The sequence below is a fragment of the Rhinopithecus roxellana genome, chromosome 15, assembly GCF_007565055.1.
Source record: "Rhinopithecus roxellana isolate Shanxi Qingling chromosome 15, ASM756505v1, whole genome shotgun sequence".
NCBI classification, from domain to species: domain Eukaryota; kingdom Metazoa; phylum Chordata; class Mammalia; order Primates; family Cercopithecidae; genus Rhinopithecus; species Rhinopithecus roxellana.
This window is the reverse complement of record NC_044563.1, coordinates 121214979-121242605: the sequence shown is the minus strand read 5'-3', so window position 1 is coordinate 121242605 and position 27627 is coordinate 121214979. Positions and strand designations below refer to the sequence as shown.

Sequence of the window (27627 nt, the reverse complement as noted above, 5' to 3'; positions counted from 1 at the left end):
TGCCACAGTAACTGTGCTGCACTGTGAAGACTTTTGCCCAGTCCAATCTTACCAGCCTCCATAGCACTGGTAGGCGAAAACCGCTGACAAGAACTGCAGTAATGGCAGTCGCCCCTCCCCTGTGGAACTCGGTCATCTTTGGCCTACTCCAGGCTGCTATGCTGGCTAGAGGGCATGCTAATCCAGTGGATCTAAGCTTGGAGGCTTCTGTGAGAGTGGATCTGCTGAGCGAGGCCATTTTGCTCCCTGGCTTCAGCCCCCTTTCCACGGGAGTGGATGGGACTCCTGCCTCACTAGAGTTCTGGGAGCTGCTGGACTATGTAAAAACTCCTGCAGCTCAGTCAGTGCCTGCCCAAACAGCTGCCGACCAGAAGAGCAGCCGTGGGTCTGCCCAGTTTTGTGTTGAGACAGAAGGCCCTGATGGTGTACACTCACGAGGGGAACTCCTGAACCCTGGATTGCAAAATCCTGGAAAACATAGTAGCCCGGGAGGGCAACACAGTCCCTCACTATCTCCCTTGCCAGAGGGAAGGAGGTCCCTTTGTCCCATGTAGCTCCTGGGTGAACTGCCACTCCACCCTGCTTTTCTTTGCTTTCTGTGGGTTGCACCAACTGCCTAGATAGTCCCAGTGAGAGGACTTGGGTACCTCAGTTTAAAATGCAAACATCACTCGCCTTGTGTGTTTTTCTCTGTGGGAGCTGCAGACTGGAGCTGTTTCTACTTGGCCATCCTCACCTTTTTCTTTCTCCTTTTACTAACTGTTCTTCTGGACATATCACCTTTGTAAAATCAAACATTAATTCTACTATGGCCTGAGCCTCCTTCTACAATCAGCTTTCATTGAGGGGATATCAAAAAGCAAAGGTGAACTTTCATCCTCAGTAAAAATTAAATGTTATGGCCATCCTAGGTAGTAAAAGGAAAGCATGCCAGGGAGTAGACCACAGGGTTCTTGCAGCACTATCTATCTCCAATAAAATGTTAAGACCACAGGGAGACAGAGAGGGGAAGACATCGTGATGATTCATCAACACAGTTTAAGCAGGAAATATGAACTATTTGGTTAATCCTTATGAGGAAATGAAAGGAGACTTGTTATATTAAACTCCTTCAGGATTTGTGGTTTTACGTGATCAGAGAAAGAAAAACTGACAGATCAGGAAAAGAAGAGACAGTTGGATAGAAGAAGTTAGAGTGGCCACAGGAAACAAGAAAAGAAACAGGCTGAGGTGTCAAACCACAGGACAATGTTTTATCATTTTCATTTTTTTTTTCACCACGTCAGAAACTAAATTCCAGTAATTGCATGCCAATCTGCTGACGACAAGGCATTTCCTGATAATGAGCCTGGAAGTCTGAACGGCAGTTTCACAATCTGTAATTACATGTTTCCGCCCTTTGCAATAAGGAAAGACATAGTTTACTTTCATTTTTGAGTCTGAGGCTCTTTTCAACGCTGTAGAAAAGGACAGAGGCTGTTACCTATGGCAGGTGAGTCCTTTTCTGACTAGGAACTTGGGAGTAGGATCTTAGAAAACACTTGATTTATTGCTCTGTAATAAACACAAGAAAGGAAGTGAGTCAATAGCACACATTCTGAATTCCTTTTCTTACTGATTGTGTGTAGTTTGAATCATGGGACCTGTTGTTAGAGATATTGAAGGAGATCATATGTTTTCCAGATGTCTTCTAGCCAGAAAGAAGTTAATTATTTTCCTTTAGCTTCTGGTAATCAAAAGGAGGGTAAAGAAAGCCAGAGCAAGTTATTTGTGTGTTCTAGAAGTTTCAAAATGCATTCTGAAATATTTCTTTTGATTCCAAATTAATTGCCCAGATCATAAACCTTTCTCCCAGAATCAGATCTGAGAGCCTCTGAAGTGTTACTCTCTTTGACATCTCTTATTGTGAATTACATTTTTTGTCTGTTTAAAGTGATTCAATTTTTTCCCTTTTCTCTTTGTTCCTGGTACTGACTACTTTAATATAATATTTCATGGTTTAATATCACTGTTGTTTTGTTTTGCTGTTGTTGTTGTTTTTAACTGATCCCCTTCTCTCCAGGACTTAACTCTCCAATCCATTCTGCACACAACTTTCAGGTCACCTGTCTTATACACAGAAGCTGAAAAAGCATAAGGGATAGAGTCATGAGTTACTTAGGCAGCTAGTATTTCAGCAGGTAATATGCTTCTTTGGCTTCATTCTCCTCGTAGGCAAAGGGAGAAATTGGACTAGATCAGTGGATTCTAAACCTTCTAACATATCACAGTAATCTGCAGTCATATAAAAAAGTCAGATGACTACCCCCTTTCTCACCATGAATAGTTCAATCTTAAATACCCTGCAAGCATTTATTACCTTTGAAGATTGTCACATAATTCTTATGAAACTGACTTGACATAGGTTTGTGTACAGATTAGTGTTATTAGGAAAGTTGACCAGTTAGTTAACACTCTCTGCTTACCTGCTAGTGATCTATTAATGTAATTAATTAACTTTGCTGAGGGACATACAGTGGCTCCCTATTGCCTTTTTTAATATTTGAACTTTCAGACAAGTTCTTCTACCTTTTGAAACTTGTGTATCCATTTTTTCCATTACTCTTTGTAAAGCATGATTTTAGCTTCATAAAAACATACTGTATTTACTTCACTCATATTACCTTGTTGTTGAGTTTCTTTACTCCTTTGATTCTCCCTGTAGAACAATTCTCTCCGAGGTTTATGTCTCACTTCACAACATTTAACTTAAGCTCCAGAATCAAGGGATCATTAGATAAAGATAGGGGAAATTGAAAGTCACTAGTCAAAAACAAGTCATGGTTTGATAATTATAAACAACCAAATGTAGTCAGTTGTTGTTACCTTAAACTCCTGAGGAATTGTATCCTATAATATGTTTAAGTATTACATCACTTTACCCGGAACCAAAACTGCGATCCTGATGAGTTTTTTCCTCTAATTGATTCCTTTCATTTTTATTATCACTGCTGCTTTCATTTAGTGATTATTATAATAACAAAAAAAAAATCTATAGTAACCGTCTCTTTAAAAAAATGCTTAGCATATGATAGCTATTTCATGCACTCTCTCTGATTTAATATTTAAAATCAATGAACACAGTTGTGCTATTATTGCCATATTATAGTTGAAGGGGATACTTAGAGAATGCCTTCAAAATATGCTTTAAGTCAAAAGTCTGTTAGGAGGAGTGGTCTCAGGTGGGCATGACTCTCAAACTCTGCTATTACTCTACCTTTCTGCAAACATCTTGCCCTGTCTCTGATCACTGCCCTGTCTCTGATCACTGCCACTTCAGTCCTGGCTTTGTATTTCTATTTTTTCCAAAGCCCAGCTCTTCCAGTTTTCCAGTTACACCAGACACCCGCACGTCTTTGTGCTTCTTTCTTCACTGCTCTCTGCCAAGAGACCAGCCCCTAGTTTTCCAAGGGCCAAATTCCTACCAGTCCTTCAGGTCTCAGTGCCAAGCCCTGCCTTCTCTGGACAGCTATCTTCTACCTGAGACACATTTCGCTTATGCTTTTCTTGAGCTTCTGCTGATTATTTACATTCTTATAATATTTTTCATTTTACTTATTTGCATATCTATTTTCCCACTTGACTGCAAACTTTAAAGTGTACAAACATGCTTCAAAAGTGGTACCCCCAATACTAGCAGAGTAAGTTTCAAGAATTTATGCTGATTAAATATACCTGAATGGACAGGGGAATGAACACACCTTCCTTCTGTTGAAACGTCCAACATGCAACTATCGTCTGTTAAAAGAAATCAAACTTACCTGATTTGCTATTAAGAATTTGTAATTGCCAGGCGGGTTCACCTTGCCCACTGCTTAGACAGAGCCAATTTATAAAGACAGGGGAATTGCAATGGCATAAGAATAATTCACGCAGTCAGCTGCTTGGGAGAGGGAAGTGTTATTATTACTTAAATCAGTCTCCCTGAGCATTCAGAAATCACAATGTTTAAATATAATTTGGCAGGTAGGGGCTTGGGAAATAGGCAGTATTGATTACTCAGGTGGGAGATGGAATCATAGGGTGTCAAAGTGAGATTTTCTTGCTGACTTCCTGGGTACGACGGCAGAACTGGTTGGTTTAGATTACTGGTCTGGGTGGTGTCAGCTGATCCATTGAGTGCAGTGTCTGAAAAATATATTAAGTGCTGATATTAGGTTTTAAAAAATGATATTATCCCTGGAAGCACAAGGGGCACGTTTCGACTCTAGGAGCCAGAGGCTGCATGACCCTTAAATAGTAATTTTTAATCTTGTAGCTAATTTGTTAGTCCTGCAAAGGGAGACTGGACCCCAGGCAAGAAGAGTCTTTTCGAGAAAAGGTTGTTATTGGTTTTGTTTCAGTCAAACCATGAACTAAATTCCTTCCCAAAGTCAGTTCGGCCTATACCCGGGAATGAATAAGAACAGCTTAAGGGATAGAAGCAAGATAGAGTTGGTTAGGTCTGATTTCTTCGCTGTTGCAATTGCCTCAGTTATAATTTTGCAAAGGCATTTTCAATCCCTCCGTTTGGGTTTTCTAATAACTTAATCTTAAGGTGTAGGCTATAAAGATGGGAAAAGGCCATCTATCACTCTGGCTTCTTCCTGCTGACAGGACATAGTGGAAATTAGAGTGAACCCCAAGGTGAGAAGAATGGACCCACTTTGCAATTGTCTGAGCACACTCATGCAGGACTGACTGGGTTTCCAATGCTTGCAATGCAAAAACATTAGTACTGTCCTCTGTAGTTTTACTGTAATATTTAAGCCAATAGCCTCCTGTAAGGTAAATAACAAATCCTAGGATGAAGAGGACAATTCTCAATTTTAAAAGCAAAGATTTGAAAGCATTAATTTGGGGACTTCTAATCCACAAAGAATTTAGGATTTAGTCCAAACTGTAGAAAAAACTCAAGGACAACTAACAACAGATGTATTTGTATATTTTCTTTTGAAGCATAATTTTTCTCTCCAGATTCCATTTTTATTAAAAATAAATTATGATAGAACTAATGTGTTTACCAAAATAAGTTTTAGTCTTATTGTACTTGGCCTGACTATTTGCATAAAGTGCAACAAGAATAATTATTTTTTATTTAAGCCGTTTATTGTTTAAATTGGCTTTGATGGAACTCTGTTTCATGAGGAATCTCAGATAAGACTTTTTAAGAGCCGATCCCAGCCATGCATTTGTACCCTTAAATACCTATGGGTTGGGCAAATTCCTTTTCTCTCAACGTCCCAAGGTAACTTGGAGCTCATGAACCTGTTAGAAAGTGATATTCTTTACTTACTGCAGATCAAGAACCTTGTACAAGGACTCTGTAGACAAGGTATGAGGCCAGATTCCCCAAGGGGCTTTTATTGACTGTATAAGTCAACTTCGATTTTTTAAGGGAAGCGTGCCATTCCAGTCAAAGCCTTGGTAAAATAACCGATTTCTCCAATTGTGTTGTGTTGCAAAAGAACACAGACTTTTATTGTATTTACGAAATTAACCACGCTGCCATAAATTGAGAATACTTACAAAGAGTTTCCAAATTCTGGAGAAATCAGGTAGAGAGAAACATATATGCTTCAAAATTTTTTCACAGGAGTGTATTTTACCTACTTGTTAAAAGTTGCAAATATCTCTAAAGAAATAAGTTATCTTGACTCTGAAAACAAAAGGATTGGTGACGTTTAAGACATCACCTCTCCATGAGAGTCCTGGAAGTTTCATTTTTTCCCTCTATTCCAATAGCACAATTTTTAAAGTTATCTGAGACCTGCACTCAGAGTCCTATATCTGATTATTAACTGCTTTTTGAAAAGGACAAAAGCAAGGCAAAATGTCTGTGGATGACAAAAGTCTATAAACCCTATTAAAGCTATAATCAACTAGGAATTTTGCTTACTTCTGTGGCATCCAACAATTTTTACATAACAATAATTACAAATTACTAACAATGTACACTAAATAATATCAGAATTATAGAAGTTAATATAAATACACAGAAGACAGAAAATTCAGTACTTGAAAGATTTTTTTTTGCCAGTTGTTAACTGGATTACTGGCTTCAGAGGGGAGCCCTTGGAGAAACAAGGCCAGGAAAGCATACATTTTTTTCCGAGCCAAATAAGCAGCCACAGCTGAAGATAAAGACAGATCTCCAAAATGAAGGGTGCCATTTTATACTGGGCCCTTGATCCCCAAAAGGAGGGAAATACTACTGGAGAAAAGAGTACAGTGCTTCTAACCTGCATTTTATTGCAAGGCAACCTAAAGCCAATCAGCCCATTTTGAAATCAGGCCATCCCCCAAGGAAGTCTCATCTCTCAGTCAGGTATGGGGATGTTTCCATATCTTCCAGGTGATCCGGAGCATGCTTCTCTGATTCAAGTGTGCAAAGAGCCAAGTATTCCTGTGAAAATACTATTAGCCATCCCTTAAAGTATATTTCCTACCTAGTTATTACATACCAAAGCTCTCTCATAATGCAAAGTAATTTCTGATATCCCCAAAACTCAAACTGTCAGACAACACAATGCAAAACAGAACAGAGCCTTTGATTTTGAGAGGGATCTATCTACTTTTAATTCCTTGGGTGTCATGAAGAAAACAGAGGGTTTTTTGTTTGTTTTTTGTTGTTTGTTTTTCCTGAAATGGGGTCTGTGGTGCCTCCCCTGTTTTTCCCAAGGAGTCCCAGGCTATCAGAAGTTATCTTAGGGCCTCTCATGTGTGTATTAAGAGTGGTAAGACAAAAAAATGGAGAAAAATAATTCAGTTGACTAAGAGGAAAAAAACATTTTATGGCTAAATGAGATCCAAGAAGAGAAAAACATTAAGGCCTTTTAAATGTATCTATAACTTGTTTATTCACTTTTAATTAAGCTGACTTTGAACCATAGTGCTCTTTAAAAAATCCTTTTAAATTTCTTATTACCCAACTTTAGCCATGCGGCCAATATTTCTGGCTTTTGAACTTTACCAAAAGTAACCTCCCAGGTGCTTCAAAGACATGGTAAGCAGTTTCTTTTTACAAGATTTAGAATTTCCCCAAGGTAGTTCAGAGAAAGGAAAATTCAAGAGAGGAAATCAGAAGCTATCCATGGAGTTTTGGGAGAACCTCATTAAATGGCAAAGTTATGCAAATAGCAAGCCAGAAAGAAATCATTCCAGAAGCCAAGAATAGAACCTGGGCCACTATTGTCAAAAGGCAAAGTCTTAGCTACTGAGTTACAGTCTTGAGAAGTTTCCATTGCTATTCCAAGAAGGATACTAGAGAAGCCACTTTTAATGTTACCAAGGTTTTTAACTGCTCAAGAAAAATTTTTAGGGCTGGATGTTGTAAACCAAAAGAAAGTATCCACATTTGGTCACAAGATTAAGATATTAAAGAGACCAAACAAGACAGAAATTCCATACAATATTGGTTTCAGGGACCCATATCAAAGTTTATAACTGTCCAGCCTGCTGAGCTGGCTTGAAAAGCAGGTTTAAAGGGGTCCTAAACCCATATTATATCCTGCAATACCCCTCTTTCTGTTACAGAACACTGAAAGACAAATTCTTAGCACAAAATACACCAGATTTGCTACAGGCTAGGACTAGTCTTGCAAATTCTTTTTTCTATGAATCAAACACTTACAGAGAGACAAAGAGTGATATTTACTGTTTACACAGATGGAGAAAGAGAGAGAGAGACCAGAAACCTAGCTTGTAAGAATTTCTTACTCTTTTTGCTGGCATACCAGATTTCTGGGTTCCCTTCCTCTGCAACTTCCAGAGGAACAGAATGGCTTCTGATCACCCTGCTCACCTCACCATAGTTGTGGGATTCAAGCCACTTTACAAGAGAAAATCACCATTTTCTATTGTATGGAACCATAGGCAAGATACTTAAAATGCAAGATGCTGCCCAACTGGTTGCATGGGGAACTGTTTAACATTTTCCATCCCAGCAGAATTCACATAACAAAACAGACACTAGTCACCTCGTTCAGCACCCAGTATCAACCTGGCAAAGCTTAAACTTTTTCCTGTTGGTCCCTGTTGTCTTTGATCCACTCCAGGTGGGGAGGGACGACCTCAGAACAGTAATTCACAATGGAGTCTCTGGGTAAGGCAAAGAGCAGATAGTCACCATGAGACAGGCCTGTTGAACTTTCTCCAGGGCTCATCAAATGTAACAGAAAAGAAGAGTTCTCTGAGTTAGGCCTGCTGGACTTCCTCCAGCAATTCCTTCTGAGATTCCCTCCACATATACAAACACGCACAAAGATGAGACAGACAAACGACCTTCCAAATCAGATGATCCCTAACCAGGAACTCTAAGAGTATCCCTTCCAAACTATCCTCCTGTTCTCTGTCTGAGAAATCTCAAAATCTTCCTGATTGAGAAGAAGTCTCCTGAACCAAGACTCTTCCTACTAGTTAGAGCCAACCGAGATCCCAGTGGAGCCATAAATACATCCCGTGGTGGAGCTACAAAAGATGCCCTGCGATGGGGCTACAGACACCTCATCATAGAGCTACAGACCAGTTGAGAGAAGGAAGGAGGCATTAGCAGTGCCTAGTATATTCACCAGTTCTGACACCCTGCAATGGGGCTACAGACAGACACCCCACTCTGGGGTCACAGAACCAGTAAGGAGAAGGAAGGAGGCATTGGCAGCACCTAGGTTACTCACCAGACACCCTGCAATGTGACTATAGACAGAAACCCTGTGATAGGGCTACAGTTAGAGGACATTTATCCAGGATTATTTCTCCACTGCAATTAAATGCATGCACATTGGGTTGGCAGTGCCTGCCAGTGGAGAGAGTACCAGAGCCAGCCCCCAGTCCAAGAGAACTAGGCAGCAACTTGGGCTAGTTTCTGGATCCATCACTGGACAGGAAGCACCAAACTGCAGACAGGTAGCCACAAAGGCTTTCCCAGTCTGATTTCTTTCGCTGTTGTAATTTCCTCAGTTATAATTTTGCAAAAGTGGTTTCATATTCTTCAAGAGTTGAACCATACTTAAATTTTATTCATTTGTTCCTACATTGCCTTGACTACTGATTCAGTAAATAATTAATAAATATCCCCTGAATGCCAAAAATAGTGCAGGTGTATTTTATGGCCCCTGTCCTCACAGACCATAAAATCTAACAGTGGATAGTGATAAGTAGGCTGGGAATCACAATTAAATGGAGAAAAAAAGAAAAAAGGCTGGACGTGGTGGCTCACACCTATAATCCAATGCCAGCAATTTGGGAGGCCAAGATGGGTGGATCACCTGAGGTCAGGAGTTCGAGATCAGCCTGGCCAACATGGTGAAATCCCATCTCTACTAAAAATACAAAAATTAGCCAGGCGTGGTTGCGTGCACCTGTAGTCCTAGCTACTCAGAAGGCTGAGGCAGGAGAATTGCTTGAATCCGGGAGGCCGAGGTTGCAGTGAGCCGAGATAGCACCACTGCACTTCAGCCTGGGTGACAGAGTGAGACCGTCTCACAAAAATATATAAATACGTAAATAAATAAATGGAAAAAATATGCTACACTAAGGAGATACAAGGTGCCCTAGGAGAATATACATCTGACACTGCCTCCTCCAGAAGAATCAGAAAGTATTCCCTTAAGAAAATATCATCTAATCTGATACTTGAAGGATAGACAGAGAACAGTACAAAAGTCGGAAGAAATTAGAAACGGGGCTGCTGAAAATATACAGATCCCTAAGAAAAGACTTGATTAACTGAAAAAAAATGCCATCTAATCTGAGACTTGAAGGTTAGACAGACAGCAGAAGGAAAACAAGAAGGAATGAGAAGGTGGGGGCTGGAAATACAGACATCCCTAAATAGAAGCTTTCTAGAAACTAAATGAAGGGTGGAATGTTTTGAATGTAATGAGCAAGGTGGGAACAGTATCAGAAGACGAGTGAATGAGAAGGCCTAGATTAGAATAGGCTGAAAGTTTTCATGGTCAAATCTAGATATTGGAACACTCCTCATTGTGAAGACTAGAAAGGGCAGAGAGTAGGTTGATAAAGTTCTTATGAATTTATTTCTTCAGAAAGGATGTTGGCCTGAATAGAAGTAATGAACAATTAGAATTGAGAGAAGTGGTCAGATTCTGAAAATGTTTAGCAAATAAAATCGATGCAATGTGAATTAAGAAGGGAAATAAGATACAGGAAGGCCAAAGAGGTTGAATATCACCAGGTTTTGCTGCTTTTCTTGTACATGGAGTATAGGTATTATTTACTAGTATATGGAAAAGAAAATGAAGGATGGAAATGAAAAAACGAACAGTTCATCTTCGTAAGTTGAGTTGAATGAGGTTGTGAGATGTAGTTGAGATACCTCTTTGTATATTGGATGTATGGGCTTCAATACCGACATCCACATCTGGGCTGAATCCATAAATTTGAGGGTGATTTATTTATTATTTTAAGCCTATAATGGATGCCATCAGAATGTGCAGATTATACCTCAGGCCATACTTTTAATTTACTTATTTATTTATTTATTTATTAGACAAATAAATATTGTATGTATTTTCTATGTGCAACCTCCAGCTTTTATGAGTTTAGCCTGTTTAGATTCTACGTATAAGCGAGATAATGTGATAGTTTGTCTTTTGGTGCCTTGGCCTGGCTTATTTTACTTAATACAATGTTCTTCATGTTCATCAATATTGTCAGAAACAATGGGATTTACTTCCATTTAAAAGCTGAATGGTGTTGCATTGTGTATATAAACCACATTTTCTTCATCTATTCATCTGTCTGCAGACATTTAGATTGAATTTGTATCTTGCCTATTGTGAATAATGCTGCAATGGAAATAGAAGTTCAGATATCTCCTTGAGACACTTATTTTCAAATTTTTGATATATACTAAATAGTGAGATTTCTTGATCATATCTTTAGCTCTATTTTTGACTTTCAGAGGTGTCTCCATATAGGTTTCCATAAAGACTATGCTAATTTACTTTTTCTTTTTTTCTTTTTTGAGACAGTCTCACTCTGTTGCCCAGACTGGAGGGCAGTCATGGAATCTCGGTTCACTGCAACCTCCGCCTCTAGGGTTCCAGCCATTCTACTGCCTCTGCCTCCTGAGTAGCTAAGATTACAGGTGCCCATCACCATGCTCAGCTAATTTTTGTATTTTTACTAGAAGCAGGGTTTCATCATGTTGTCCAGCCTGGTCTAGAACTCCTGACCTCAGGTGATCTGCCAGCCTTGGCCTCACAAAGTGCTGGGATTACAATCGTGGGCCACCACGCAGGGCCTAATTTACGTTTCTACCAACAGTGTACAAGAGTTTCTTTTTTCTACATCCTCTCCACCATTTGTTATCTTTTGTCTTTTTGGTAATAGCCATTCCAACAGGTGGGAAGTGATATTTCACTGTGGCTTCAATTTCCCTGATGGCTAGAGAGGTTGATCATTTTTCATATACATATTATCTGTATGTCTTTTGAAAAATGTTTATTCTGGTCCTTTGCTTATTTTTAAATCAGTTTATTTTCTTTCTATTGCATTGTTTGTGTTCTTTGTATTTTGCATATGAATTCCTTACCAGATTTGCAAATCTTCTCTCCAATACTGTTGATTGTCTCTTTCATCTTTTGATGGTTTCTTGGGCTGTGTAAAAGCTTTTCAGTTTTTTATGTAATTTCATTTGCACATGTTAGCTTTTGTTTCCTGTCCTTTTGTGTCACATCCAAAAATCATTGTCTAGACCAACGTCATGAAGCTGTTCCCCTCTGTTTTCTTCCAGTAGTTTCACAGTTTGGGTCCTTACATTTACATGTTTAACTCATTTTGAGTTTATTTTTGTGTATGTTTAGAGATTTTTATTCTTCTGCATGTGGTTATCCAATTTTCCCAATACCATTTATTGAAGAATTTGTTCTTTCCAGATTGTGTGTTCATGAAACCTTTGTTGAAAAGTCAAATTAATGTAAATAGTTGGGTTTATTTCTGGGTTTTCTGTCCTGTTCATTTGCTCTCTGTTTCTACTTTTATGCCACTATCGTGCTATTTGGATGACTGTACCTTTGTAGTCTATTTTGAACTCAGGTAGTGTGATGCCTGCAGCTTTGTTCCCTTTACTCAAAATAGCTTTTGTATTCAGGGTTTTCTTGTGATTCCATATAAATTTTAGGACTTGTTTCTATTTTTGTAAAAGCTGCCATTAGAATTTTGATAGGAACTGCATTGTATCTTTAGATTTCTTTGGGTATTATGGACATTTTAATAATAGTAATTTTCCCGTTCATCAACTCAAAATATATTTCTACTTATTTTTGTCTTCTTCAATTTCCTCTATCAATATTTTATAGTTTTGAGATTTGTTATTATTGTTGTTATTTTTGAGACAAGATCTTGTTCTGTAGCCAAGACTAGCATGTAGTGTCACAATTATTGCTCACTATAGTCTCAAATTCCTGGGCTTAAGCAATCCTCCCACCTCAGACTTCCAAGAAGCAAGGACTATAGGCACATTGCTACGATGGCCAGCCAACTTTTTAAATTTTTTGTACAGACAGAGTCTCAGCATGTTGATCAGGTTGGAGTTTTATAATTTTATGTGTATGTGTTTTTTTTTTTACCCATTTGGTTAAATTCATTTCTAAGTATTTTTGTAGCAATTTTAAATAGAAATTTATTTATTTTTAAAGATGGTTTATTGTTATACAGAAACACTACAGATTTTTATATGTTGATTTCTTTATCCTGCAATTTTCTTGAATTTGTTTATTTGTTCCAAAATATTTGTGTGGATCCTTTAGGGTTTTCTGTGTATAAGACCATTTCATTTTTAAACAGGCACAATTAAACTTCTTCCTTTCCAATTTTGATGCCTTTTATTTATTTTTGTTGTCGAATTGCTCTGGCCAGAACTACGTTGAAAACAAGTGGTGAATGTGAGTATCTTTGTCTTCTTCCCGATCTTAGAGAAAGGGTTTTCAACTTTTCACCATTGAGCATGATGTTAGCTGTGTGTTTGTCATACGTGGAATTTTTTGTGAAAAACTCTTCAATTTTATTGCTTATTATATTTCTTCACATATCATTTATTCAGTCAACACTATATTAGTTTACTGAGCACACAAATAAATAAAACAAAAGCCCAGAACTCAGGCAGATTGGATATCCCACAAACTAATCTGTGTACTGTTTGCAAATCACACTGTGTTCCAACACCCGTACATGATGTTGCAAGACTAATATTTTTGCTACCTGTTCTCAGAAGCCTTTGTGATCTCACCTGTCGGAATGTACTAATGTTTTCTGAGCCCCTTAAACATCTTGTCTACATTCTCTTAAGAAGCTCTTCACCAACTGTCAGGCAATGTAGTTTGATTCTGAACCCCTAGATTTCAATTCTTATTCCCAGTTACTATATACTCGATGTTCTTTCACATTATTTGAGTTAATTACTTATTACCTTTCATTTTCCATATAAGAGAGGTTAATATATGTTTTACATGGAATTTTTGTGAAATTTCAGTAATGCACTTGGCATGATGGGGACTCAATGAATATTAACTATTTTAATTGAACCATATCATGATTAACTTATAGAATATGGTAAAAAAAAAAAAAAAAACAAGATTTGAATCCTAATTCACATGATATGAAGCAAGTTATTATTTAAATGGTAAATATAAAATAAGGAATGTAATAACTACCCCACTGGCTTACTGTGAGGGTCCAGTATATTAACATTTGTAAAACCCTTGGTACAGTGATTTGTAAATAATAATGATAATTATAATGATGATTTATATTGCTTTATATGCATTCCTTTTTTTATTTATAATAAGTACATGGGAGATGTTACCCTTTATTAAGTTAGTTTGTGTTAGGTAACTTTTTCCCTGATTTGCAATGTCTAATGTCTTTCTCATAATAGCTGTCCAATAAACATTTATGAAAATATTAATTCAAGATAACCCAGACAATGAGGCTGGAGCTTCTGTGCCAGAGCTTTTGTGCAATGTCCTGACATGATTTCTTTAAATGTCATTTTGTGTCAACACTATCCTTACATCTACACGGATTGTATAATGTCTTCATAGCATTGGTTGAGAATTGATAAGATATCCAGCATTTCTCTGTACAATCTGCCAAAATCATATCTGTTGTATTGAAATAAAGGATGTATTACTTTGATATCTATATTTCCTCATAAATATTCAAATTACTGTAAGGAGTAATACATTAACATGGTGTCAAATTAAATTAATCGACTACACTGGAAGATTAGTAATCAGGTTACTTTCAATTTTAAATTTTCATTGAGAACAAGATTTGAAAGAATTATAAGTATGGATGCACTCATCCACTTATTCTTTAATTTATGTATTTAGCAAGCATATTAAGTACTTTTAAACATTTTGAATACAAAGATGGGGGTATAGGATGTATGTTAAAAAATGCAAATTCAAAGATATAGTTCTTTCACCAAGAAAACTAAATACAGAAAAGAGTAAAAATCATATAGCCTGTAGGAAGAATTTATATTCTAGACAAGAGCATTGACTTTCCCGAGAATACATATTTTAGGCAGATCATTATCACTATGGGTCGTGAACCAGTAAAAGAGAAAAATGAATACAGTGGATGACCAGGAAGTTAGCATTAGGTCCAATGCCACAGAAGGAAGATGAGAAGCTAAAAGAAAAGAAAAGAAAAGAAAAGAAAAGAAAAGAAAAGAAAAAGGAACAAAAAAGAAAATAAAAAGTATTAGGTGGCAATAAATTGTTAAACAGCTGGGTAGGAATTTGATGAATGACAGAAATCTACGGGTACAGGAAGACAGATGGTGAAGTAGGACATACTTTCAGAAGTATTTCACATTGTAGAACTATATCTAAAGTGACGGTGAAACTCTTTAAGCTGTGCCCATAGTTAAAGGAGTCTTTCTATTTCTAACAGAGGGCAACCAGAGAAAAAAGCCACTTAAGATGCTGGAATCCCTGGGCAAAGATTTCCTCACTGGCGTTTTAGATAACTTGGTGGAACAAAATGTGCTGAACTGGAAGGAAGAGGAAAAAAAGAAATATTATGATGCAAAAACTGAAGACAAAGTTCGGGTCATGGCAGACTCTATCCAAGAGAAACAACGTATGGCAGGTCAAATGCTTCTTCAAACCTTTTTTAACATAGACCAAATATCCCCCAGTAAAAAAGGTAAGATTGGGTCTTTTACAATGAATGTCTCAATTTTCCCAGAATCTATTTAACTCCAAGGCCTAAGCAGTGTCTTCTGTGATTCCCTTGTCTTTCCCTTCCTAAACTATCATTTTCACTAAACCTATCATTGTCCTTTTAGAGACCACTTCACCTTTTGTGGGGTGGAGTCCAGTTTACAATCAGGTAAAAGACTGAGTCCTTGTGTTTAGATTTTGTACAAAAATAGTTAATAGTTCACACCTTGTAGTAAGGGATACATAGAACTAAACCTAGATTCTGTCACCTGTGACCTATGCGACTTCCTGCAAGTTGTTTAACTTCCTGAGCTCCCTATTTATTAGTTTTACCATCTGTGAAATGAAGACAATTCCAGTACTTTCTGGAATCTTATCATAAGATCGTCTAGGCCTAGAAACATTATAATGACAGGCACCACATGCCAACAACTCCCAAGATATTAGCTCTCATCTGGAACTCTCTCCTCTGAACTCCAGACTCATTTAACTCTAGCAGCATATTCAACAGGTCTGCTTGAGTGTTTTGCTGGCATCACAAAACAAATACAGCTAAAACTATACACTTTGTTCTTCAGAATAAAACTGTTGCATTTTTATTCCCTTTTCATCTCAGTAAACAGAAACAACATCTACCAAGTTTCTCCCACCAGAACACAACTGGTTTCTTCACCAATTAATAACAGTAATCAGTAGTTTTCTTGGCACATAGTGGATGCCTAAATAACGTAGGATGAATAAATAAATAAAGTGTATGCATTCAATAAATATTAGTTTTCATAATTATTATGTGGATGCTATGAACTAGACTTTTCCAGTGCTTACTTATTTCTGCGAGTTATAAAATATGATAAGGAGAATCTCTGTAAAGTGTCTAAAATTTTAAAACTTCTTTTCGGAACTTTTGACCCAGATTGAATTATGTATTATTAGAGGTTAAATATTCTCATATTGAAGTTCACCAGAGACAGACTCAATTCCCCCCAGAATTTAAGCTTAAAGATTGAGCCATGAAGTATTACAGATTACCAATAATGATAAATAGTAATAAACAAAAGGAAATATAAATTGTTGAGACCTCACCATATCAAATGAGCTTCTTCAATCAGCACTCCTTTGTGAAAAAGGGGTGTTCCTACCAACAGGGAGCACATGCTAGCATGACAGTTGTTCAAGATTATAAGAAGGTAGCATTCTCATTCGTATTTAAACTGGTCCCTTCGCAGGGCTTTTCGTTTGTTTGTTTTGTTTTTTTCTGAAACCTGGGATGGCATGGAAACAATCTCCGTTTTCAAAAAGTCAGTGATAGTGCAACTAATCGGAATTAGAGTAGAAGTAATAGAGGCTTCAGAATGGTTTTAGCAAACCCAAATATCACAATGAGCATTCGATTCTAAACTGAAGTAACCTATCTGATTAGCAGAGGCTGTGGCAGGAATAAGGCAGCTGCAGCCCCTCACAGGTGGGGTCTAAAGTAGCTCCCTGGGCTCTATCTTCAGATGGAGTCTCCAGAGTGATCCCAGAAAAATTTAGGTACACTGCCAGTGTACCTACAGTGTACCCAGCTCTCTTTGGGCAGCAGTCTGCACTATAATATGTATCATCCTGTAATGAAATGATTTGCTTTCATGCTAATTTTACTATTGGATATAAGATAGAAATTTTATCTAATTTTTAATTTTACCTGAAAACACTGTATCTACACATACACACATAATTATCATTAGGAGATGATTAAGTTAGGAAGTTCTCCAAACCTGTAAGTGAACTGGAAACAGAAAACGTTGGATTAGAAAACATACCCTCTAACCAGGGAATATCCAAGGATCCAGCATGTCTTCACATTGGCAGAATTTTCTGAAATAGGACGAAGGTCATATATCACTGTGTAATCTATGAAAAAAAGATGCTCAGAAGGTTTGATATTCATACACACTCTTACAACTTGTTACATCTCCAGAGTTCAGACTGGCTGGCTTTACAAATAGCTGGCTTTACAATTTGCACAGGGATAATTGAAGTTCATTTGTTCTAGAATCACTAAAAATTAACAACAAAGTTGCTAAAAAATAATGCCTTGAAAGTACAAGATTCAATATTCTGCGGTTTGGTGTATGTATGTATCGGTATGTGTAGTGGGGATTAGAAGGGGACAATTACACCAAAATGGGATTTTGTTCCATCCTGTATGGGATAACTATTAAGCATTTGGCTTGTGGCTAAAGACACATGTTAAAATAATACTTTTTATATGTTATGTTAAATAAATGTTATTAGAATTAATGTTACCTGTTTAACTTTACTTTTTACATGTGATAGTAGAAATTAAATACTGGACATGGAACACATATTAAATTTGTAGTAGATCACACTCTGACAATTATTTACTCAGTATACTCTTGCACAGACACAATAGAAAGTCCACACAGATAAATGAGTATCCTGGAGTAAAACCTTTGGAAAAATCAAATTCTTTTGACTGTATAAAGAAAGGCCAAATTTAATACCAACATCATAGAAATGTTTTCCCCAGAATGATCAGAATCTATGATTACATGTTTGGGTGGATCTTCTTTTCTATCTTTTCGAGTAGCAATACATCTCCTGATGTAGAATACTAGATATGAGATACCACTAAAACCCCTGTATGTGAAGAAATCTTCTTCCCAGGACGTCTTCTCTCTCGAGCTTCTTAGGTGACAAATTGGGTCACAGAGGCAGAAATCACAATTTATGTTATGTGATATCCTGCAGCTCATCCGAATATCGAGGCTGGACCACCTGAGTCAGGAGAATCTATAGATGCCCTCAAGCTTTGCCCTCATGAAGAGTTCCTGAGACTATGTAAAGAAAGAGCTGAAGAGGTGCTATGCTATCTGCATTAAACAGTAAAAAAGAAGAGAAATTGCTTTCCTTCAGTGCACCATTTCTTACAGCACTAAATGATTGGGGGTGGGGATGGCAGTAACCATTTGCAATAACGCTTTTAGTAAGGGAAAGATTATGTGACTTCACAATGATACCAATCCTCTCTCAACCCATAATGCAGATCATTTTCATGAGTTGAGAGAAAATTGGTATTTCTATGGCTCATGTATTTATTCTTGTAATTATTTGGATTTTATGAACATTGTAGCATTAGTCATGGAATAAACATATTTACAAGATAAGATAGCTGACTAGTAATTGGTTGCACTCTAGTTGAAAAGTCTAGACATGAAGGATACTTGGGAAATATAATTAAAGCTTGAAAAACAGTGTACATTTATGTGTTAAAAATAGTCACAAAATAGCTATGCTTCCAAAGGCAAAGACTTTTGCTGTATTCATTGTTTCAGTGGCGCCAATGACAACATCTCTTGCTTTGTATGAAATTTGACCTGAACTTTGAATGCTAAGAAAGATTGGAGTAGTTGAAGAAGAAAAGAGAAAAGAAAAGGGGTAGAAATTATCTAGTTTCCTCAAGATTCTTGAATAACCATTTCAGATATGTCCTGGTTCTTTCCCTGGGTTCTTCAGAGAGAGAAACTCAGTGTCTTTGATGCAAGTTAGAGCAGAGAGCAGCTGCATGAAGACTTAAAAAAGCAACACTGATAGGCATAAAGGGGCTGAAAGAAGACTTGAGTAAATTAAATTTACTGTGTCTCCATATCCTGCAGATCTATCCAATAAAGGAGAGAAATGACCGCACACGCCTGGCTCTCATCATATGCAATACAGAGTTTGACCATCTGCCTCCAAGGAATGGAGCTGACTTTGACATCACAGGGATGAAGGAGCTGCTTGAGGGTCTGGACTATAGTGTGGATGTAGAAGAGAATCTGACAGCCAGGGTAAGAACCCCTCAGCTGCCACAAACACATACATATTCAACACACATCCTTCTAATAACTACTTAGCTTCAAGAAGCTCAACAAGGTTTAACAACCTGTGTGTGTGTGCGTGTGTGTGTGTGTGTGCGTGCGTGTATATGCAAAATGAGAGTACTAGATTGGTAAATCTATGTCTCTTTGGTCCTCCAAATATCCTCAATTCTGGAAAACTAGACTAAACATGATTGGCACATGTTTTTACATTTCTTATTGAATTCCAAAATCATGTGATTGGGATGCAGCCCCAAGAATCCCCAGAAAATTATAGACTAATGAATGCTAAATGGGGGCACACTTGTAAAACAAATATTGAGTCCTAAACCTGGTGCCAAGAGCTATTCTTAACATTGGGAATAGGTCTGTAAATGAGGTAAATGAGACGGGAATTTCCCAGCTGGCATTCATCTAGGTTACAGTGGAGAGAAACGGTGAAATTTTAAGAAAAGAGACAACTTCAAGCACCAGGTGTGCATGTGTGTGCCTATGAAACAGTGACAAGACAGCCAAAAGTAAGCAAAACGAAAAGAAAAAGGAAACATGAGACAGAATTGCAGGGTTGAGAGCAATGTTTTTGGGTTGGTTGGAGACGGCTCTGGAAAGACACGAATGCAGTGCCTTCAAAGTAGGAGACGCTAATGTGAAAGAGCTGAGCTGAAAACGAACCTGGTACATGAGAACCACAAAGAGAAGACCAGTGTGACTAGAGGTTGAAGGAGAATGGACACAGTATGACGGTGGAGTATGGTCAGGCCAGAAGTTTGATTCTATTCTAAGCAGAGTGGGACGGATTTTACAAAGAAGGTGCTGTGTTGCATTTATAACACATGACTCTTGGTAGGTAGGGAGAGAAAAGATTGAGATGGAAAAGAAAAAGTAACACGAGTAACACATAACAATATACAATATACTAAGAAGAGAGTATGTCAGTAGGAAGAGAAAATGGGAACCCACAGCCCCATAGAGAAGGAAAAATAAAACCATAAAACAGCTGTCATGACTGAGTAAGCAATATGTGAAGCACCATGACCCGGATGTCACGTATGTTGCTTGTTTCACTCATGGGAAATCTAGGACGTCCTATTCATTGTGATGCTTCTCTGACTGAAGTTAGACATTGCTCTTTTACAGGATATGGAGTCAGCGCTGAGGGCATTTGCTGCCCGACCAGAGCACAAGTCCTCCGACAGCACGTTCCTGGTGCTCATGTCTCATGGCATCCTGGAGGGAATCTGCGGAACTGCACATGATGAGAAAAACCCAGATGTGCTGCTTTATGACACCGTCTTCCAGATATTCAACAACCGAAACTGCCTCAGTCTGAAGGACAAACCCAAGGTCATCATTGTCCAGGCCTGCAGAGGCGGTGAGTGCTGGGACTGAACATCTAACAGTTACGAAGGTGTATGCAGAGGATTGTGATGTTTGGTTTATATTTAGGGGAAACAGTCTTAGACCCCATCCAGTGCAAATAAAGTACAATGAATTCTAAAGAAACTCTACCTAAGGGTCTGGTAGAATGAGAAATTGTCTCATCAGCGGAGAAATTTCTGTACAATTTTATCCACAGTAAGCGGTGAAGGAGATCATCAGAATCCCTAAATCAAAGTTAAACAGAAATACTGAAACTTTGGAATGGAATCATTTTCATGATAGCTTGCTTTGTAAATGTTTTACAGACATTTGGACATTGTGTGGTTTGAGAAGAATTTCATTTGAAACTGGGGCCATTATGTAAAACAGCATCCCTTTTTCTTATAATTATTGAGGGGGAAATTAGTAAACAGATCAGGAAACTTTAGAATGTTGCAGTTCAATTTTGCTCCAGAGATTCAATTGTCTCATGGCTGGCTGAGGATGGTGGTTCATGCCTATAATCCCAACACTTTGGGAGGCCAAGACAGGAGGATGGCTTGAGGTCAGGAATTTGAGACCAATTGTTTCATAGCTCTTGGAAGCTATTTTTCGAAAGAAAACAATTTTTTTTTCTAAATATGATAAATTCAAGATGATCTCACTATCAGTAGGCACACTGTTGAATGACACTGGAGAGAAAGCAAAGTGGTGTGTGTGTGTGTGTGTGTGTGTATTTGTGTCTGTGTGGCTCTGTATGTATGAAACTAGTAAGAATGAATATTCAAAAAGAACAAGGTGGGCAATTGTGATAGCCATTCTGTGGGAGGCACAGCAGTGTGCAGAAAGTTAATGTCTCTACAGCAAACCGTGGGGAACTGTGGGTCAGAGACTCTCCAGCATCCTTGGAAGTGGCCTCTTCACAGTCACCTGAGAACCTGGAGGAAGACGCTGTTTACAAGACCCACGTGGAGAAGGACTTCATTGCTTTCTGCTCTTCAACCCCACGTATGTATCTTTCAGTGGCAGTAAGGGATTTGTGGGCCTGAGGCTACCTTTTGAATGAATCTACAAAATCAAGAATCCCTGTGAAACAATGATCTGATAGAATGTTGTGTGCTCTCCACATATTTTACATGATCTTATGTGTGATATGAAAACAGATTCCTACCCCCTCCAAAACACACATTTTTGAAAATTGTACTTTTATTATAAGTGTTACACTTTACAGTCAGAGGCATACCAAATATTAAAGTAACCCAATACATGGAAACCCATTCACCACTCACCATTTAAACATATGATGAATTCTGTTTTTTTTTTTTTTATTAAGCCCATTTAACATTTTACATAGTGTTTTTATGGATTACAGGAATGACTTCTCTTTCTCAAATGATCAACTTCAAGTCTTCTTCTCCATATTTCCCATGTGATTCTACAATGACCAGTGCCATTGCATGCCCTCCTAGAACTGTGGATACCCTTTAAAACGAGTAGAAGAATTAAGTGGAATTATCCCACTTTACAGAGGAAGAAATAGAAGCTCAGAAAGATGAAGGAACTCCCCAATGTTCACAGTGAGTAAGCAACAAAAAATTGCTACCAGGCTCCAAAGTTGTGGGGTTGATTAGGTCTAATCTCAGGGAACATTGGTTAGTATTTCACTTCTAGGTAATTATCTTAAGGAGCATACATTTAACTGTTTTTGATTTGTATATTTTTTAAATCTTATTTTTTAAAAACACTTTATTGAGGTATGATTGACATAAATAATGGTACATATTTAATGTGTACAACTTAATGAGTTTGGAGATATGTATGTACTCCTGAAATCACCACCACTATCTATGCCATGAGCATATCTCTCTTCTCCAAAAGATTCTTCCACTTCTCTGTTAATTATTATCATCATTCCGTGATTGTGTGTGAGAAGTATACTTAGCATAAAATCTACTCTTTTAGCAAATTTCAAGTACATAAAACAGTATTGGTTACTATTAGCGCCATCCTGTACAGTAGATTTTTATCACTTTTTTTTGTCTTCTATAACTTAAACTTGTCATGTGTTCATCATTTTGTTTATTATATGGTGAAAGACAGCGTGGCATAATCTGCAAACAACCATAGAGCCTGGTAGCAATTTTTTGTTGGTTACTCAATGTGTGAACATGGGGAAGTTGCTTCATCTTTCTGAGCTTCTATTCCTTCCTCTGTAAAGTGGGATAATTCCAGTTATTTCTCAAGCCCCTATAAAAGCCGAGAGAATGAGAGTGAGTTTTGTAGTAGAAAGTCAATCCCAAGAATCAAAATTCATTCACTACACAATCTCCTGCAATGCTTACGAACTGCAACTTTTGGTCACCTTTTGCTAGGTTTTCTGTTTACTTTCTGTGGAAAGTAGGTAAATGTCAGGTTGTAAGTGCTTCCTACAAATCTGTAAAGATAATTCCCAAGCTACGCTTTTCTTTTTAAAAAATTCTCAAAATGAAAGTATAAACAAAAACATAGTGAAAGTCATAGCCCAAGGCATACCCATCTGTATCATCATAGATAATGTGTCCTGGAGAGATAGCACAATGGGCTCCGTCTTCATCACACAGCTCATCACATGCTTCCAGAAATATTCTTGGTGCTGCCACCTAGAGGAAGTATTTCGGAAGGTAAGTGTCTCTTTCTTTTCTAGTTATTCATTTATTTCTTCAGGAAGAATTTGTCATGATTCACCTTTCACTTCACAATGACAATCTTTGTCAGGGAAGTGAAAGTAGAGAGGTACCTAGTTTCTGTCGTTCGGGTGTTTGAAATATGGCTAAGGAAAAGACAATTCCAATATATCCCAGCAGAAGATCAAAGTAAAATAAAAAAATGTCAACCATAAGCTTTATGCTATGGACTATAAGTTCTTAAGTTTTAGAGAAGGAAAAATATTTTGAAATAATTTTTATTACTTAGTTTATTAAATGAATGAAATCTGAGTGGTCTGCTAGGTCATGGAGTTCCTCCTAGTGACAGAGGGGTAAATGAGGCCTACATGATGTAAGCCTATCTTCTAGGACTCACATTTTCGTGGGAGATATGGATACTGAAAATGTGGGTTAACCAACAAATATGTGCTTACAGATTGTGATAGGATCCATAAAGACATGTGAGAGGGAACAAAATGAAGTCATTCTTTCAATAAAATGTGTAGAAGGAAAGGTTTGCTATTCCTTGCCCAACTTGGGACATTCCTTATTCCCACTACTTCCTATATTATTTTTCTCCATAGCTCGTACCTCCACCCACTCAGCATAGTTTATTTATGTGTCTGTTTTTTAACCTGTATTTACTCACTAGCATGCAAACTTCATTATAGCAGAGATTTGCTCAGTAATTCAACAAATCGGGCATGTAGCAGATATTCAACTAATAATTACTGAATAAATATATGCATAAATACATAGATAAATGTTGCCTTTTGTTTAAAGAGAAAATGGGATTGGCATTAACATAGAATAGTATAATTTTTAGTAAAGTAAAAATTGTAGAAAACAGTAAAACTCCCATGGGAAAATAAAGATACACCTTGGCATTTAAAGAAGAAACCATCCAGGACTAGCACAGTCACTCATTCCTGTAATCACAGCACTTTAGGAGTCCAAAGGAGGGTGGAGTGGCTTGAATCCAGGAATTTGAAGTCAGCCTAGGCAACATGGCGAAACACATCTCTACAAAAAATACAAAAATTAGCCAGGCATATTGACTAGAGCCTGTAATCTGAGCTACCTGAGAACTGAGGTGGAAGAATCACTGGAGCCCAGGAAGCAGAAGTTGCAATGAGCTGAGATTGCACCACTACCCTCTAGCCTGGGCAACAGAGTAAGACCCTGTCTTAAAAAAAAAAAAAAAAAAAGTAATGAAAGGAGGAGGATGACGAGGAGAATGAGAAGGAGGAGGAGGAGGAGGAGGAGAAGGGAGGAGGAGGAGGAGGAAATGCAGCATAAATTGAGACAGAGTTCCTGTGAATAGAGATCTAGGAAGTTAAATCTTTTAAATCTTTTTGGATAATTAGGAGTTAGACATTGTACTTTCAAGGATATTCATAGAAAAAGGAACTGAAAATTCTGGTTTTAGGATAAGTAGACTCTTACCAATTAGTTGATGCAAAAAAACTTCAAGATCAGCTTGGTGGCGGAGATATGAAAGTTGTTCAGTGTTTGGGTCTTAAAGATAAGATACTGGGGCTGGGCGCGGTGGCTTACCCCTGTAATCCCAGCACTTTGGGAGGCCGAGGTGGGTGGATCACAAGGTCAGGAGTTTGAGACCAGCCTGGCCAACATAGTGAAACCACGTCTCTACTATAAATACAAAAAAACACAATTAGCTAGGCTTGGTGGCGGGCACTTGTAATCCCAGCTACTTGGGAGACTGAGGCAGAAGAATTGCTTGAACTCGGGAGGCAGAGGTTGCAGTGAGCTGAGGTCGCACCATTGCACTCCAGCCCAGGAGACAGTGCAAGACTTCTTCTCAAAAAAAAAAAAAAAAAAAGATAAGATAAGATACTCGGATTTAATTCTCCTTCAGTTGAGGAATCAGCTTTGGTGGGCATTGAAAGTACAGAGTCCTTCCTTATGCAGTTTTCATGAACAATTTCCAAGGAATAACTTATTGTCAGATCTCTAGGTCAGAAATGGAAAATAGAGAAAATGAATGTTGAAAGACGTTGGATTAGACACAAGGTGTTTATTTTGATGTAAAGAGTGCAGTCTGACATGGAGTGTTAATTCTAAGAGGCAGGGGGCAATGTTGAGGAGTTAGAATGCCCATGGTCTTGGTTCTATGAAACGTGCAAGCTCTTTTCATTCCAGGTGTTGTCTGGTTCATGGTGCAAGATGCTTTCTGAGACTTCAAAAGAGTCTTATCTCATCTATAGCCTATTTTATTTTTCAGGTACAGCAATCATTTGAAACTCCAAGGGCTAAAGCCCAAATGCCCACCATAGAACGACTGTCCATGACAAGATATTTCTACCTCTTTCCGGGCAATTGAAAATGGTTAAGTATTGAGAGTTGTTGGTGGTGTGTGAAATAAATGAGGGAGTGATATTGGTGGTTAGGTCCAATGACAAAGGACAGCTGAGTACTTGGATGGTCAAGTTGGTGTTTTTGTTGATGTAGTCTGGTGATTATCTGCTACTTTTTTTCTGACTTGTATGCATTTGGATTCCTCCAACTCTACAATTAATCAGGCAATCAATCAATCAAGGAAGTAAGAAAAGCTGCAGCAGAATGTGATAATGAATAACTCAGGATAACAATTATTAAAGTGGAAACATGCTCATGCTTCCATTACTATTTATATTCATTTATCTCTCATAGTCTTTCTCTTTTATTCTCCCTTTCTTACACACACACACACACACACACACACACACAGAGAGAGAGAGAGAGAGAGAGAGAGACACTAAGTAACCAAACACTGCATCAAACCCTGAACAAAACAGAGTAAACAAAGGAGCTAACTCTGGAGAAAGCAACATTTTGATCCTCTAAGTGAGGATGTCACAGCAAATACCACATTACCGACATACCAGATAGTAGAAAATACATCCTACACTGTAGAGTTTGTGTTGATCTAGGCTCTGGTTCTCAGACTGTTCTCACAATGCAGATCACCAATCACTCAGAGTTGGCTTCTGAATCCTCAATCACAGTCCAGAAGTTCCTTCAAGCTCCCATGTAACTTTTGTTATTATTTTGATCACAATGTTATAGAATGGGTACATTGAGTCTGTACCAAGTGATTACTTTCTTCACTCATAACAGCTTTATTTCACACTAGATTATAAGACTATTATCAAGTTCCCTCCAACATGCATACTTAAAATTATATTTTATAGTGAAATGTATAAAGTTGTTCTCAATACTTCCAACATTTACCGCATAATTTTTTACTCTTGGTTTCTGACACTTAAATCACAATATTGCATCATTTCAGCATAACAGTTTTCAGTGCCTAATCCATCCAGTGGGGTGACATTTGGACATTGAACTATTTATTGACCAATATTTGCTAACACTAACTGTGCACCAGGTTCTGTTCTAGATGCTTGGAATATGCCAATTAACAAAGTAAATAGATTCCTTACACTCAGACAGCTTATATTCTAGTGAGTAGAAACAGACTCTGAAAACATAAACTGGTAAATACATCACAGGCCAGAAAGCAAAAAAAGATAAAAGGAAGAATAAAGGAAGAGAAAGGAAAACACAGATTGATGGATGTTGTACTCCTATAGATATTTCACTCAAAAGCTTTTCTTGAAATAATGAAATCAGAACAAAGAATGGAGAGAGTTGGGGAGTGAATAATGTGGTTCTTATGCAGGAAAAGTGTTCCAGCACAGAATACAGCCAGTGCAAATGCCCTGGGGTAGCAATGCACTAAATATATTTAAATAACTGCAATGAGATAGTGTGACCAAAAGAGAACATTACTGGGGAAAATGGCAGAGACAAATTAGGAGAAGCAGTGAGAAGTCAGATCTCATGGTTCTATGTTAGCACATGGTAAACCTTTAAAAATTGTTACCTGAGTGAGACAGGAAGCCTTTCTAGTGCTTTAGAAAAAAGAAGTGATATACTTTAAATTAGGTTTTACAAAGATCACATTTTGGTGAATAGACTAAGATGTCACAAATGGAAATCAAGGGAAGTGGCAAGAGCACATGGAAGAGGATGCAAGAAGAATCATGATGAGGGATGGGATGAAGGCAACAAGGGTGACCATCTTGACATTCTGTTCTTTCTCTCCCCTGCAGGAAGCCACAAGCAACCCAGTCCTCCTTTATCAACTTCAAGGAGCACCTTCATTAGTACAGTTAGCATATTTAACATTTTGTATTTCAATAAAAGTGAAGACCAATGAACGGTGTCTTTTTCTAATAGTGAATATAATTTCAATGAAAATGGTGGGTGAGTGGAAATGGAGGAAGCTAACTGGATTTTCGAGTTTTATGGCTCATGAAATATCTATATTTGGCTGATGAAGAAAACTGACTGCGACTTACCCCCAACAATAGGATGAAAGAAGATGTTACCGAAAACTATAGTGAGATACTGCCTTATATCCATTTGAATGACTCCCATCAAAGAAAACCCCCAACAAACAGAAAATAACAAGGGTTTTCAGGGATGTAGAATAATTGGAAT

The 27627-nt window shown here is 37.8% G+C and overlaps 1 protein-coding gene across 2 annotated transcripts; it reads left to right on the top strand.

Annotated features, from left to right (window-relative positions):
• The first annotated feature begins 1371 nt into the window (after nucleotides 1-1371).
• On the top strand, nucleotides 1372-27340 carry CASP4 (caspase 4). 2 transcript variants are annotated; one of them, XM_010367033.1, is made up of 9 exons: nucleotides 1372-1492; nucleotides 14944-15198; nucleotides 17970-18079; nucleotides 18875-19048; nucleotides 20216-20450; nucleotides 21302-21445; nucleotides 22988-23097; nucleotides 25367-25470; nucleotides 27237-27340. In XM_010367033.1, exons 1-8 carry the CDS (start codon nucleotides 1486-1488, stop codon nucleotides 25463-25465), a joined length of 1134 nt encoding a protein of 377 aa, XP_010365335.1. In that variant the 5' UTR covers nucleotides 1372-1485; the 3' UTR covers nucleotides 25466-25470; nucleotides 27237-27340. The 2 variants fall into 2 exon arrangements, with proteins under 2 accessions (XP_010365335.1, XP_030773815.1); XM_030917955.1 differs by lacking the exons at nucleotides 22988-23097; nucleotides 25367-25470; nucleotides 27237-27340 and adding an exon at nucleotides 21810-22981.
• Nucleotides 27341-27627: the final 287 nt, after the last annotated feature.